The sequence below is a fragment of the Lingula anatina genome, chromosome 4, assembly GCF_051362555.1.
Source record: "Lingula anatina isolate TDL-2025a chromosome 4, LinAna3.0, whole genome shotgun sequence".
Lineage (NCBI taxonomy): Eukaryota > Metazoa > Brachiopoda > Lingulata > Lingulida > Lingulidae > Lingula > Lingula anatina.
Genome location: NC_141770.1, coordinates 29,580,578 through 29,595,715, shown reverse-complemented (window position 1 = coordinate 29,595,715; position 15,138 = coordinate 29,580,578). Strand labels below are relative to the sequence as shown.

General features: G+C 37.2%; 1 protein-coding gene across 2 annotated transcripts; it reads left to right on the top strand.

Annotated features, from left to right (window-relative positions):
* The first annotated feature begins 135 nt into the window (after nucleotides 1-135).
* LOC106180169 (uncharacterized) lies at nucleotides 136-15,064 on the top strand. 2 transcript variants are annotated; one of them, XM_087010922.1, is made up of 17 exons: nucleotides 136-322; nucleotides 497-596; nucleotides 1,738-1,860; nucleotides 3,114-3,217; nucleotides 3,392-3,484; nucleotides 4,271-4,387; nucleotides 6,940-7,059; nucleotides 7,361-7,483; nucleotides 7,730-7,852; nucleotides 8,127-8,249; nucleotides 8,433-8,555; nucleotides 8,787-8,909; nucleotides 9,366-9,539; nucleotides 9,935-10,144; nucleotides 11,871-13,243; nucleotides 13,629-13,752; nucleotides 13,995-15,064. In XM_087010922.1, exons 2-17 carry the CDS (start codon nucleotides 523-525, stop codon nucleotides 15,062-15,064), a joined length of 4,197 nt encoding a protein of 1,398 aa, XP_086867048.1. In that variant the 5' UTR covers nucleotides 136-322; nucleotides 497-522. The 2 variants fall into 2 exon arrangements, with proteins under 2 accessions (XP_086867048.1, XP_086867046.1); XM_087010920.1 differs by lacking the exon at nucleotides 1,738-1,860 and adding an exon at nucleotides 1,550-1,675.
* Nucleotides 15,065-15,138: the final 74 nt, after the last annotated feature.

Here is a 15,138-nt window from a genome sequence, read left to right as displayed (position 1 = left end):
ACAAGATGAAAGTTTGGGAAAATTTCTACCTATCTCACTTCCAAGAAATGCCCAAACAGGCGGAGTTCCGTTATCAGTATTGTTCATTGTGTTGATGCCAATAATAATACAAAGGGCGGGATATTTTGTGAATAACCTCCAGGGACAAGGTTTCATGCGGCAGCACATTGGTATGCGAACCCGGACCTTGCCAAGCGCCATCGTAAAGGCAGACATAGAGGAGTGTTGATGAAGTGTAACTCTTGACGCACCTGCTTGCACATGCCACTCAAATTTATTATCCCGGATTTTAGGCCGATGATAACAGTTTACATATCCTCAGGTAACTGATAAGTCCTCGTAGTGAATAAACATTGTATCAAGAGTATACAAATTACTAACTTATAAATTCATGATGATGTCATTTAAGGGCTTTTAACCGCCGGCCTTGAGTGTAAGTAATAATAGATTAGAGATACATGTCAGAAAAGTAGTCCCGACATTTAATGTGTTGCAGACGATACACAGAGGTAAACCGTGAAAATGGCTGCGACCAGTTGGGGAGTGTTGTTGGTTATTCTGCTTCAGCAACTGGGCGAAGTCCACACTTTGACAGGGTACGTAGACTTGTTTTCGCTTTCTTTCCATTTAATTAAAGTAATTATTTAGTCATACTAGTGTGAAATCATTGTGGATCTCAATACTGGTGGATCTAGACTTGGTATAGGATACGGGTACATCGGAGAGATGGAGATCAAGGATAGAATACATATTTCTATTTACCTGCCAAAAATAATAATAATAAAAATAAACGCTTATTCTTTATGGGACACGTTCCCCCCCCCCCTCCCCTCTGGATCTGTCTCTGATCACAACTTCCGGGGCACCCTGTGTTACCTGTAACTGGAGATAGCGGAGGGGTACTGATTATGTACAGATGAATTAACAGTAAACTTAGGGTGCCCCCGAAGTGACGATACTTTCCAAATGACTATTAATCAATATTGTTTAATGTATAAATTCTCTTATATTAATTTTTTTAGAATGAGTGAACTCTGCCCTGTGTCAATTAATGCAAGAAATTTGCCTCGTCTCTTCTAACGCATGAACTATGCCTAGTATCAATTAATGCAAAAAAAAAAAATTGCCTCGTATCTTCTAAGGCATGCTTTGCCTAGAATCAATTAATGCATGAACTCTGCCCCATTTCTTAATTTCTTTAATTTGATTCGAGTATCAATTAATGCATGCACTCTGCCCCATATTAATTTATGCATGAACTCTGCCTTGTATCAACTAAAACATGAAATTTATCCTTATTTCTTATGAATTAACTGTCCTGTAATAATTAATGCATGAAATCTGACCTGTTTATTTTAATGCATGAACTTTGTCCCGTGTCCATTAATGCATGAGCTCTGTCCTGTATAACAAATGCATGATATCTGTCCTGAATTTATTAATGCATGAATTTTGCCCCGTATAAATTAATGTATGAACTTTGTCCCGAATTGATTAATGCATGAACTCCATTCCGTATTTATCAATGCAAAAATATATCCTATTTTAGACCACACGTGTGTACTCAACAGCAAAGTAGATCGGTGATGGTTTATCAACAAGCGAGCAGACAGCAATATCAACGATACACAACTAGTTGTGGCTTTCTAGGTTGGAGCCGTTGTACGCGGTATAGGTACGTGGTGTTATACTTAAAGTGTGAATAAATGTATGACTATTTGTTGTGACATTTTACAGACATGTTTGCACAGAAAAAAGAAGTAGATCAGTTATGATCTACACCTCAGCGTCTCGACAGCAGTACCAAAGGTATTCCACTAAGTGCGGGTTTGGAGGGTGGAAGCGGTGTACCAGATACAGGTAGAGGATGGGGGGCTTCTAGATCCCTCTTTTTCTTCTTTTTGTCTTTTCTTTCTAATCTAGACTTAAGTGATTAAAATAAAAATGTTCTTCTAACTTCAATTTATAACAATTTCTTTTTTTCGTAATTCAACATATTAACAATTCTTTGCTTATTTATCTTTTTTCTACGATTATAACTCCCATCGAAGATTGCAATATATTAATCCATAGAAGCTCTACTTCTATGATTAATCAGGGTGTAGTTCAAGTAGGCGGTAGGCAGAGTCCTTTTGTTTATACTACAGTCCTTTTATTAGCTTAATGATCAGCTCACGTGGCAAATAAAGAAGAAGTCATGAGGTTTCCAAATAATGCCACTAGATGCAGCAAACAAGTGTAAAGTATGCCGCATAACCACAAGGTTCTGTCCTATAGTCTTTGGAGCCAATCTGGTAGATTTACCTTTCTCTTTCTATTTCATCAATTTATATGAATGGTAAATTCAATGGCGTTGGTGTTTGATATATTTATGTTCACACAGGGCTCAGAGTAGGTGGGGGTTCCCAAGTTTTATCAATCACGGCAGAAATAAGTGCAAGATAAAGGGTACGAGGTAACCCCTGATCGCTGTTTGTATTCACTCAAGGGTTGTTCCCTTCTTAGAATAAGTTTCCTTTGTGCCTGGTTAAACATTAACAAAGTGTTTATAAAAGCATAAACCGTCTGCTGAATTGCGGTCGTAGATACCGTCAATTGCGTTAGTTGCGATGTGCAGATCCAGCCCCAAATGCATCGGGTGTCAATGAGGTAATTTTCCCGGATACTGAATTTCACATCAAAATCATCTGTTAGCCATAAGGCACATACTTTGCAAATGATATATGTCTATGTTCTAAATTCAAGTCCATCTGTACAGATATTATATGCCCAGTTATTATTACAGAAAAGTCCCATTATTCTAAAAAATGTTGCCGTATTCAAACTATTGGTGCTTGTACAAACTTTCTACGCTGTCATAATGATAAGAGAGTGTGAGTGACCTATAAAAAGGAGTTTCTAAACGTTTTATTACTTTCGTAATGGGGATGGTGACCGGTGAACTATAACTGTGCCTGTAAATGATAGGAATTACGAAAAAGAGTGTGTAGATCTTAATTGTCTCAGCAGTTCTGGAGATGGTGATAAAGGGGAAATTACTGAAATTTACAATATTTTTCACTTATTAAATATCTGTGGGGGAAATTACATCCCGTACAATTTGACATTTTCAGACCCATTACAGCTTATTACTCCCGGCCAGTGTACCAAACACAATATTACCAGACTCAAGTCTGCTGCTCGGGCTGGCAACAAACGGGAACAACCTGCAACACACGTAAGTGACTTACATATGGAATGCAAACAATGTTTTTTCATTTATTTCAATTTATTTATTTATCTATTTATTTATTTTGTTCCAATTTAATAAAATAAAATTTCAATAAATGCTAAGTTGGACATAATCCTGGTTCATTTTCCTTGACTAGAATACATTTCTGTTCTATACAAGCAATCTGTAGTCGTGGGTGTGTCCATGGCTCTTGTACCGCCCCCAATGTGTGCACCTGTACAAGCGGTTACAGTGGAACACGGTGTGATACCGGTAAGTGGGCGTAGTAGTAGTAGTAGTACACTGTAGTAGTAGTAGTAGTAGTAGTAGTAGTAGTAGTAGTACACTGTAGTAGTAGTAGTAGTAGCAGTAGTAGTACACTGCAGTAGTAGTAGTTGTAGTAGTAGTAGTAGTAGTAGTACACTGCAGTAGTAGTAGTAGTAGTAGTAGTACACTGTAGTAGTAGTAGTAGTAGTAGTAGTAGTAGTAGTAGGAGTAGTACACTGTAGTAGTAGTAGGAGTAGTAGTAGTAGTAGTAGTACACTGTAGTAGTAGTAGTAGTAGAAGTACACTGTAGTAGTAGTAGTAGTAGTAGTAGGAGTAGTACACTGTAGTAGAAGTACACTGTAGTAGTAGTAGTAGTAGTAGGAGTAGTACACTGTAGTAGTAGTAGTAGCAGTAGTAGTAGTAGTACACTGTAGTAGTAGTAGTAGTAGTAGTAGTAGTAGTGGTAGTACACTGTAGTAGTAGTAGTAGTAGTAGTAGTACACTGTAGTAGTAGTGGTAGTAGTAGTAGTACACTGTAGTAGTAGTAGTAGTAGTACACTGTAGTAGTAGTAGTAGTAGTAGTAGTAGTAGTACACTGTAGTAGTAGTAGTAGTAATAGTAAAAAAAGAAGAAAAAAGAAATACAGCTGTTATTACTTTAGTTTATAAGCAGCAGTAGTAGGCACTCCAGTTAATTTTTTTTTTTCAAATTATCTTGTCATGCATTTCAGAGAATGAAGAAACGATTTGTGCATTATGTACATCCGTTTTGTTGTGTTTTACTTTGTTGTAGATATCAACGAATGCACGGGTTCCCATGGCTGTCAACACAACTGTGTGAATACTGCAGGGAGCTTCAGGTGTTCGTGTAGAACTGGCTATGTATTGTCTGGCACCAAAAACTGTAACGGTGAGTTTTACTTTGGGGAAAAGTACAGATATATCAATGATTGTCTATATTATTATTATTATTATTATTATTTTGAAAAGCTGACAGTAGGGAGAATATCTTTATATTAATGGCAAATATCTTGGTTTGACAATGTACATGTACTATTGATAAGCAAAGCAAATATACAATCTAATGATCAAAAACAAAACTGAAATAATATAAAATGAAATAGACCGGTGTACCATGAAAATCTGACTCCCCTAAAATGTGACTCCACAGTCTGATTTTCATTATGAAAATGTGACTCCCCAGTCAAATTTTCATAATGTAAATGTGACTCCCCCTATGAAATTTTGACTCCCCTCCACAAAACTTATAAATCTTATTTTATTTTGAGTATATGACTGTGATCTTGTAGTATGTAAAATGGAGGACACATTGGAACTTTTTTTGTAGTTTGCAGGTGAAAATTTTCAGGAAAAAAAAAAGAAAATTAAAATGTGCACATAATGAAAATCTGACTCCCCCATGAAAATTTGACTCCCTCTCCACAAAACTTCATAAATCTTATTTTATTTTGAGTATATGACTGTGATCTCATTTTATTTGAGTAAATGACTATGATCTTGTAATATGCATAATGGAGGACACATTGGCAATTTTTGTTAGTTTGAAGAAAAAAAAAATTAAGATATGTATTTTACTACACAAGGACTTCCCTATGAAAAAAGCTATTTATATAAAATCTGATGACCATTTCAACATATTTCCCTTTAGGATACTTTATGAGGATTATATTGGAAGTACTTGAAAGTTTAATGGTAAAAAAATGGGTGAAAAAAAAAACACATTAAAAAATAAAAATTAAATATTTATATTCTAACACCCAATGACTCCCCTATGAAAAAGCTATTTATTTGATATTTCATGATCATTCTGACAGCTTTTCTTCGAGGATACTTTATGAAGAATTTATTGAAAGTACTTGAAAGTTTGATGGTTAAAAAATTGAGTGAAAGAAAATAATAATAAAAAAAAACACATGAAAATAAGAAAAATTAAGGATTTGTATTCTAACACCTAATGACTCCCCTAAGAAAAAGCTATTTATTTGATATTTGATGATCATTCTGACAGCTTTTCTTTTAGGATACTTTATGAAAAAATATATTGGAAATATTTAAACGTTTTATGGTAAAATACTGGGTGAAAATAAATTTAAAAAAAAAATAATGAAAATCTTCATTTTCATATGCATGGGATTTGGACTCCTATGGATTCCCATTAGGGAAAGGCCCCATTTTATCTTTGCTGTTGTTTTTCCCATTTTTTCCCAAAGTTGAATGAAAAATGGGGATTGATGATTTTGAATGGATAAAAAAATTTGCATTCTTGTACCCGTAGGATTTTGACTCCCCTAGTTAAAAGCACTTATTTCATATTTAGCACACATTTAAATGTTTTTACCTTTTAGTTTTCTTTATGGAGAACATATTTGGAAGTATTAAAATTTTTGTGGGTAAAAAATTTTGCAAAAGGTGTTTGAAATTTAAGAATAGTGAGAAATTCAGTATAATATTCATTTTTACACCCATGAAAAGGACAATTATTTTATATTCAGTCCTTATATCACTATTTTCCACATAGTTTTCATTGTATATATAATGATAACTTTGCACACTAAGCTATATGAAAATGAAAATTGTTTTGTGTCATATCAGAAAAGAATATTGGTGACTGAATAAAAAATAGGTCCTTTTCTTCATGGGAGTCCAAATCTCATGGGTATAAAATGAAGATTTACATGATTTCTTTTTCATTCTTTCACTCACTATTTTATCATCAAACTTTTAAATATTTCCAATATAAATGATGATCAAATATTAAATAGATAGCTTTTTCATTGGGGAGTCATTGGGTGATAAAATGTACATTTTTAATTTTCTTATTTTTCATGTTTTTTTTTCATCCAATATTTTACCATCAAACTTTTGAATATTTCCAATATAATCTTAAAATAACATAAAAGTGAAGGAAAGGTGTTGAAATGATCATCAAATATTAAATAGATAGCTTTTTCATAGGAGAGACAATGGGCGGTTAAGTGCACATTTTTAATTTTCTTATTTTTTCATGAAAATTTTCACCTGCAAACTACAATAAAAAAGTGCCAATGTGTCCTCCATTTTACATACTACAAGATCACAGTCATATACTCAAAATAAAATAAGATTATAGAAGTTCTGTGGAGGGGGAGTCAAATTTTCATGGGGTGAGTCAGATTTTCATTATGAAAATCTGACTGGGGGAGTCAGATTTTCATGGGAGTCAGATTTTCATGTTACACCGGGACTATTTCAGTGACCACCATAAAGCCCAGAGTTAGGCCTTAACCATACCGCCGCGTGGTAAATTTCCATACGTCTACCTCATTTAAAGTAATCATGATTTATATAAGCAATACTTTCGGAGAAACATAAGCAGTTCATTCTAGCAACGATCTCATGAAACAGTTGATTTGTTTTTTCCTATTAATAGATCAATAAACGGATCAATTTATTTATTCCCAGACATAAACGAATGTACTGCAGGCACCCATAGGTGTGATCACACGTGTCACAATTCTATTGGTAGTTACTACTGCACGTGCCGAGATGGCTACCGACTCCAAGGTTCTCACAGCTGTTTAGGTAGGAGATGTTTAATCACTTGTAGAGTCACTGGAGATGTTGTAAAATGTTTATATCTGAGGTATTTTGTAATTTAATGACAGTCATTAGTGTGTATACCTTTATCTAACTGCAATGATATTGCATAGATCAGTATACTATATTTCATAATGCCATTATGTACTGAATATTTGCGTGGTAGATCTTCCTTCTATTCGAAGTGTGTAGTGGATGATGCGGAGACTATTTAACATATTTTTGTTACTCTAATCTAGAAAAAAGTAAGGTTTAATCTATTTTGAAACAAAATTACCTTTTCCAGACATTGATGAATGCACCAGTAATAACGGTGGATGTTCTCAAGTATGCTCCAACATCCCAGGAAGTTACCGCTGTAGTTGTAATGTTGGCTATGCCCTGCAGGCGGACAGCCACTCGTGTAGAGGTACAGTATGTTGGCTGGGTTACCTATAAAAATATAACAGTTGTCGGAACTCTCGATTTCACTCGCGAGATTTCGATTGTTGCTTTTATATAAGAAAGTATTGCATTTTGGGACAAAACCTGATTTTAATGATATGTGATAATTCGTGATCTATTAATTAAATTATATTAAACTATTCTTTGATGTCATTTAGTAAATGTCATTTAGTATATAACGAATTTGATTTTCTAAATAACATAACTAAAGATATCGACGAATGTTCCACTGGAAATGGCGGCTGTGCCCATAACTGCACCAACACCGTGGGAAGTTTCTTTTGTACCTGCAGGACTGGATTTGTGTTGGATGGGAACGGTCTGACTTGCTCTGGTAAGGGTGATATAGGGTTCATAATAATATTATTTTGTTATTGATGTAAATGTTTTGATTTTTGTTGGTACATGTAGAATCAAATACATATTTTTGATTAAAATTTATCTTTGTGCAATGCTCAACAGCTAAAAGGGTTGTCGTGAATTTTATATATAGATGCGTTTCACAAAATTTCAAAATGTGTTTTAACACGTTTATATTTAATCGGTAAAACCTCTGTTGATGGTAGCCAACATCAAACTAAATGTACGATAATTTATTTTGATATTAGACCACGATGAGTGTTCAACCTCCCATCATGGCTGCGAACAGAAATGTAACAATCTTCATGGGAGCTACTACTGCTCTTGCAATATAGGCTACATTCTTGCTACTGACAAGAAACTCTGCAACGGTAAGACAAAGAAGCCGTCTAATTCACAACTGAATCAAATTAAATCTGCTTTCCCAATTTTTGTTTTCCGAAAGTTATGGATTTCGGGTGATAAAATGTATTTTTCTACGATGGTACGTGTTAGATACATTTATTATACATTTTATAACCCCTGGTGGCCTTTACACGGATTAAATTTTTCAGACGTTGACGAGTGTAGTAACGGAACTCATGCCTGTGATCACAACTGTCACAATACACGTGGTAGCTACACGTGTTCATGTAGAAATGGGTATGAACTGGCGCCCGATGGACGTGGATGTATAGGTAAATGGTATGCTTAAGTACATGTACATAATACACATCACAGTGAAAACGACAGACGTGCGTGCTCTTGCACAAATGGACTTTAAGTGACGTGCATGTCAAAATAAGTTTAGAATGACGAAAAAAAGAAGAAAACATGTTCTGTACATAACTTGCATCTTTGCTTTTAAAGCTACATAGAGCGAAGTCACAGAAGCAATTTTGACTCTCACCCCGATTTACGTTTTTTAGATATCAATGAGTGTGACCGTGGGACCGATGGCTGTGGACATATTTGTAAGAACACCCAGGGTTCTTTCTACTGTACATGTCAGTCTGGATGGCATCTTGGCACTGATAACAAAACATGTTTAGGTATGTGTATATTATATAAATTATATCGTTTTTGATTGTAATTTTCGGATGTGATGCAGTTAGATAGATTAAAATTCGCTACGTTGACACATCTCACCTTTAATATACTTTTCTCACTTTTCCACATATAAACGTGTTACCAATACTGCTCTGTTAGTAGGAAATTTTGAGTGTTTCTTGTCAACGTAAGCAGACTAGTGGGTTACAATATTTATTATTAAAAGCCAAATAAGTTGTTAGAATATAAACATATGTATAGTATTTGATTAGCCTATAAGTAAAGCGAGAAAGGGAAAGTGCAAAAGAAGGATAACGGTTTATTATGTGAAGTAATGGATTGAATGAGATTGAATAAAAGTACATGGGACCCTGTAGTGGAACATTATTATTTTTTTAGGTATGCGTTCATTCGCAATTCTGTTATACAAATCGTATTTTCGATTCATTGCTTTTCAGGAAACCCCTGTGTTGCAATCGACGCGCCAAATAACGGCGCCAGAGCCTGTAGTGGGTTTGTCACCAACGAGACGTGTAGTTTTACCTGTGATCTGGGATACTACATGGTCGGGTCTGCTAGCAGGGTCTGCCTTCCTAGCGCCACCTGGTCTGGCCAGAAGGCAGCCTGCCTACGTAAGTATCAGTGGGTTCCTCTGGTTATAATTAAAGTACTGCTTTGTTGTATTCACACATGTCTGTCATAGTAAGGAGTGAGGCAATAATGGTCCTTTGCTGCATGTAGTTCCTAACAAAATCCTGTATTCAACACGTTGAGAATTATGTACGTAGTGGATTGGAAAACCATCAGATATTAACCCAAAATGCCACCCCACTACTTGTCAGTGCAACAGTATTTCCTGGTGTTAAGAATTAATTTGGGAATTAAACTGTTTAAGATTGAATACATTTGTTAAGGTGTGGAAGTGTTGGCTTAACTCTTCGGGTACAAAGACAAAGGCTAAATAATTCATTAATAATAATTTTCGCATTAATGCAGTGTTTCTTATGTCCAAAACGTCTGATTTTAGCCAAGCAGTGTCCTGACATTAGAAGCGAAGATGGACTGATTCCACAAAACGGCTTTGTCAACTTGCCCTGTCACACTGACTTCAAGTCCAGATGCACTATTGGCTGTTACGACGGACATTACATGGATGATTTCGTCAAAAATTTCAGAGAATGTATTGTGGATGCTGATGGCAGCGTTTCATGGTCCACGGATCTTATTGAGTGCAAAGGTATTCCGACCAGCTTTAATATGTAGCAGTCAATCCTATATATGATTATGCATATCTGAAAGTGCTGTTCCTCTCTCACATTTATATATTAAGTTATTAAGACGTAACATGTATGATAAGTTACGGTTAGTATTATACACTGATGCTCATAAGTTAGGCAACACCCCGATTTTTTCAAAAGTTTATTCTATCATGATCATAATTTCATTTGTTGGTGGGGTTATGCATATTTCTTTCATATTTTATAAATAACTTATTCAAGTTGAATATTTCTGTTAAATATATACACAACATAGCTTATTGTAATAATCAAAATAACTTTATTAACCAAACGGTACTAAAATATGCCAAACTATGTGTCAAAAAAGTATGCTCACACAGCAAAAAGTACGTGCTGATTAAAACAGCTTATTATGAAAAAATAAAGTTCGATCATCTAAGAATAAGTTTTACTAAAAGAAGACTGTAGATAATAGATGATTAATCGTCCATTATGCAATAAATATCGGGTGTGCCTTCCCTGGTTTTGAACAACAGCTTCACATTGTCTCCTGCAACTTGCCACCAAATTCTGCCAATGTTGCTTTGAGAGCCGGTTCCATTCTTCATTTACTGCCTGCTGGACCTCTCTAATGTTTCTAACTGGAGTTTGCCTCTCATTTACTACCCTGCCAATCATATCCTAAGCATGTTCTATTACACTGAGAATTGGTAAATATGCAGGCCAATCCAAATGTGGGATACCGCGCTGTTGCAGCGCGTCTTGCACGGACCATGCTTTCTGGATGGGCGCATTGTCCTGCACCAAAATGATTTTTCTTTCTGGATTTGCTTGAATGTGTGATTGTATGCACCCCAATGGTATTTCGTCTCTGTATTGTTGACCAGGACACCTCCCTTGAATGACGTACGGTGGCAATTTTTCATTGTTTGGCTGATATGAACTGGTCCTGGTGGCATAATCGAACCAGATATCTTCATCTCTTGCGTCGGTTAATATTATTCTACCAGAAAGAGGCTTGTCCACTACATGATGAGTTTGGCGCCATTTTGCTACCAGCTTGGACACTTGACTTGGTGCTACTTTTTTGTTGCCTTGCAATCTGTCTCTTTGGCACCCCATCACGATGGCTTCCCATTATTTGCCATCTGATTACCTCGTTGAGTCCTCTTCTAACCGTTGGTTGGTCCAAAATAACAAGTTGTGCCCATGAAACTAGCCAAACTGGAAGCTCCTCGTGGCATGGCCAAACTGTGTTTTTTGCAAGTGGGACCCCCATTGCATATTCTATCGTGTCCAACAGTAAATAGTACTCTAATGTCACGGTCCAGTAAGTCAAAGTAAAAACAAGAGAAATATCTAGCTATTGTACAAATTTTGCCTCAATAAAAATTTTGGTTGCTGAGAAATTCGAGAAATAAGAAAGTGTTGCTTAACTTATGAGCATCAGTGTATATATATGCTGGAACAAAATACTTCAGTGAAGGAATTTATAATGAACTGCAGACCATAAATAGTAGGAAAACATTCAAATATGCTGGAGTTAGATAACAAAAATGGCTACGTTGAACTTTAGAAAGTTATATTTGCTTTCAAATTAATAACTGTGGGTCGCAATAACTGGTTCATGTGTCGACATAGTCGCTACGAACAGGTTAGGTAACCATCCACGTGCTGCACGTTCACGCTTCGTGTGCAATATTTCACTCCATTGTACTATTTCAGAAATCTCCACGTGCTCACCGAACCCCTGCAAGCATGGTGGTGTTTGTGTTCCGATAAACGTTACCACCTTCCAATGTGACTGTACCGGTACTGGCTACCACGGAGACAACTGCGAACGCGGTCACATTGCCTCACCTGTCGACGTTGAATCACTACTCCTACACAGACAAACTAAAACATTCACTATAACGGCTAGACCTGTGGAAAGTTTGACAATCATTCCATATTCAGATTTTAATTCCATTGAATTCATTCCTTCATCAGTAACAATGAATAGCACGGTAACATCTGCGACTTTTGCTATGGTTGCTCGGAGGACTGGAACCTGGATCATTTCCTACAAACTGTCGGGACCCAGTGCCTCTGAATACGACCCAATTCCTGTAAGTGTCGTGTCTGTGGCAAGGCCTCGCTTTCCTGCTGAACTTTCGGTGTTTGAAAGACTTGGCATCGCTCCTGGTACTCTCCCCATGGGACAATTTTGGCTCAACGTGTCTCTGCTATCTGGTGAATTATCTTTAATGTCAACTGAAGAATGGTTTACGGATCCGACTCTCGAACATGTCAACTTCACTGGGGGCATAGTCCAGCTGACGACACCGTCTTTTACCGTGCCTTTAACTCTGTATGGACTTGCAGTTGAATGGAAAGGCACACCACTGACACTGAAAGTGTCCGAAATGACGATTGAACAGGAAGCTCACTTGAGCAATTATGACTCTTCACGTTGGAAAGGATCCTTGACAAAGCCTGATGCCACGAGAATGAGTCAAAAGGACATAACTGCTTTGGAAGAGAGCAACTCATTGGCCAAAGGCATTGCTAACGTATACGCACAATACTTCCCGAAATGGTTAAACATTAGCTTTTCGTTTGATCGTGATAGTCGCGTTAATGTCCCAGTTCAAGTTGACACAAAGTCCAAGGCAACAATAGCTGACTGGATGAATTATAGCAGAAGTAATGTATTTCTATCGATGGAGTCCTCCGTAACAGCCAACATAACTCTTGGCGAGTCAACAATGACGTTGCATAGCGGGGAAATCAATATGAGGACAACTTTAAAAGCGCTACCCACCAATGCCTCTGCCATGTTTATAAACATAACAAGCGAGATGGCATCCGAACTCCAAAGTACCGAAATGTTCCGTGCCCTTGACAATTACGGTTGGAAGGTTGGCGTGGAACAGATAGGGTTTTCGGGTCTCCAAGGGTTTGAGTTTACCAGTTTGGCACTTAATGTTGACAGAATCATAGGCGATGTGTGGGTTCAGTTTGTGGTGAATAAGACGTTCGATGATGCTTCTTCAAAAAGTGCGACGACACTCAACTTGCAGGGTGGCAGCGTTGTTCAAACACAAGACCTGGTCAAGGTTGGTTATATATTCCTTGAAACTTTTTTACTCAGTCTGAGAGTCCGTAGCTTTCTCACAGTATCCAATATTATTAAAAAAGGAAGCTTAAAAAATACTGATGGGGTTAAAATTAACATGCACAATCAAGTGCATACTTGCTTATATGTACATATACAATGGATACTTTTTTGAAAATTGTGAGACGCCTACTTAAAATGATGTGTTCTTATTATTTTATTCTTATTATTATCTACATCTTTCATATGAACATCCACTGACGTATATTGTTAATCTACAAAAAACATGTACATTTTAATGCACAATGCATATCACAAGGTCAATTAAGCAGCCGTCAGGAAATGAAAGATTCGTAAAATTAACGGAGATTGGGTTTACTTTCCAGTCTGTATATCGTCAACTACCCGCTTTTGCCGGAGGTAAAGGTCGGCTCTTGCTGGACCACGCCGTGCAGAACTCTAACCTGTGGACCGTTGAGTCTGAGGATGCTGCATGGGCAGCAACACTTGGTGAGGCAAAATGGAAATATCGTTTTCAAGACTCGATGTTTTCGTTACTGTTTTAAATCCGATTTCTTTTAAGTATAAATTAAGCTGGCACATTGAATTATTTTAATTTACAATGACAAAAAGAATAAAGATAATAACTCCAAAGTAAAGAAATGCAAAAGCTGCGTAAATAGTGATTCTCTTGTGAAATCAACAATACAACATGTACGCAAACGAATAAATATAAACATCCTTCTTTTCAGGCAACACGAATACACTGGACTTCAACATGGTCGACTCAGTCGTCTTACTCAGTCCCTTGAACAAATATATCAAACCAGATAAAAATGTTCGAGGGAGAGTGACTTTCCACTGCAGTGTTCCAAACCCATGCTCCATTGGTCATTTTACCTTAACATTCCCGGGGACAATCTGTTTTGGAAGGCTCTGTCTGTCAGACTCCAATCCCGTACACCTTGATATGGAACCAAATGGAGAGACCAGAGTATTATCCGAGGTCGCCCATGGAGAGAATCTGACATCCCATGTCGCTATACAAGACAACTGCAACATAACCATGGCAATGGATGGGTCTCAGAGTGTAACGGGGCAAGTTCCGGTCAAACTCAGTCTACTGGATAATGTGGTCCCTGCTGTTATGGTCATTGGCAATGAAACACTGAGCATAAGTTCCACAATCCAGTTAAATGGTTCATACACACTTCTGGTAAACGTATCCTCATCCTTTGCAGATACATCTCTGCCGCCTTCTTGGAATCTCCAGGGCCGTTTTGTAGATGGCGACGGTGGCAGAGAAAGTTTGCAAGGTCGTCTTGAATGTCAGTTTTACAGGTACTTTTCGGGCATATCTAATATAGTTGATGAACGCATTAAGGTGATCGACCAAGCTTTGGAAAACGCCAGAAATGGCTACAATGAGGCACAGGCACTAGTATTGGGGGCAAAAACAATATTGGACAATGCAACAAACGTGCTACAACAAGCAGACGCAAATGTGGTTAGGATAAAAGAAGAACTGCGCGTTGTGGAGGGCGAATTTCAGGCCGCGTTTGGTCACTTGGAGGCCATTCGCGAGGCGGTAGAGGGTTTGTGCACCACCGTGTCCTGTCCAGCTGTGGCCGTGTCTGGTGAACTCTGTGAGGTCAAAGACACTGTGGTGGATAAAAAGATCACTACGGAATGCTGCGCCCAATGCACAAAAGTCAGCCAAGTTGTCCGTCAGTACGTGTGTAGAACAACCTGTTTTGACTTTAAGAAGATCGAGGAAATTACTGATTACTGGAGCTGTGGCATGTTTGGTGGATTTTTTTAGCGGTTGTAGCGGTGGAAAAGTTGTCACGAAATTTGAAGTCCATATCAAAGTCTACGACTGTAGAGAAAATGAAA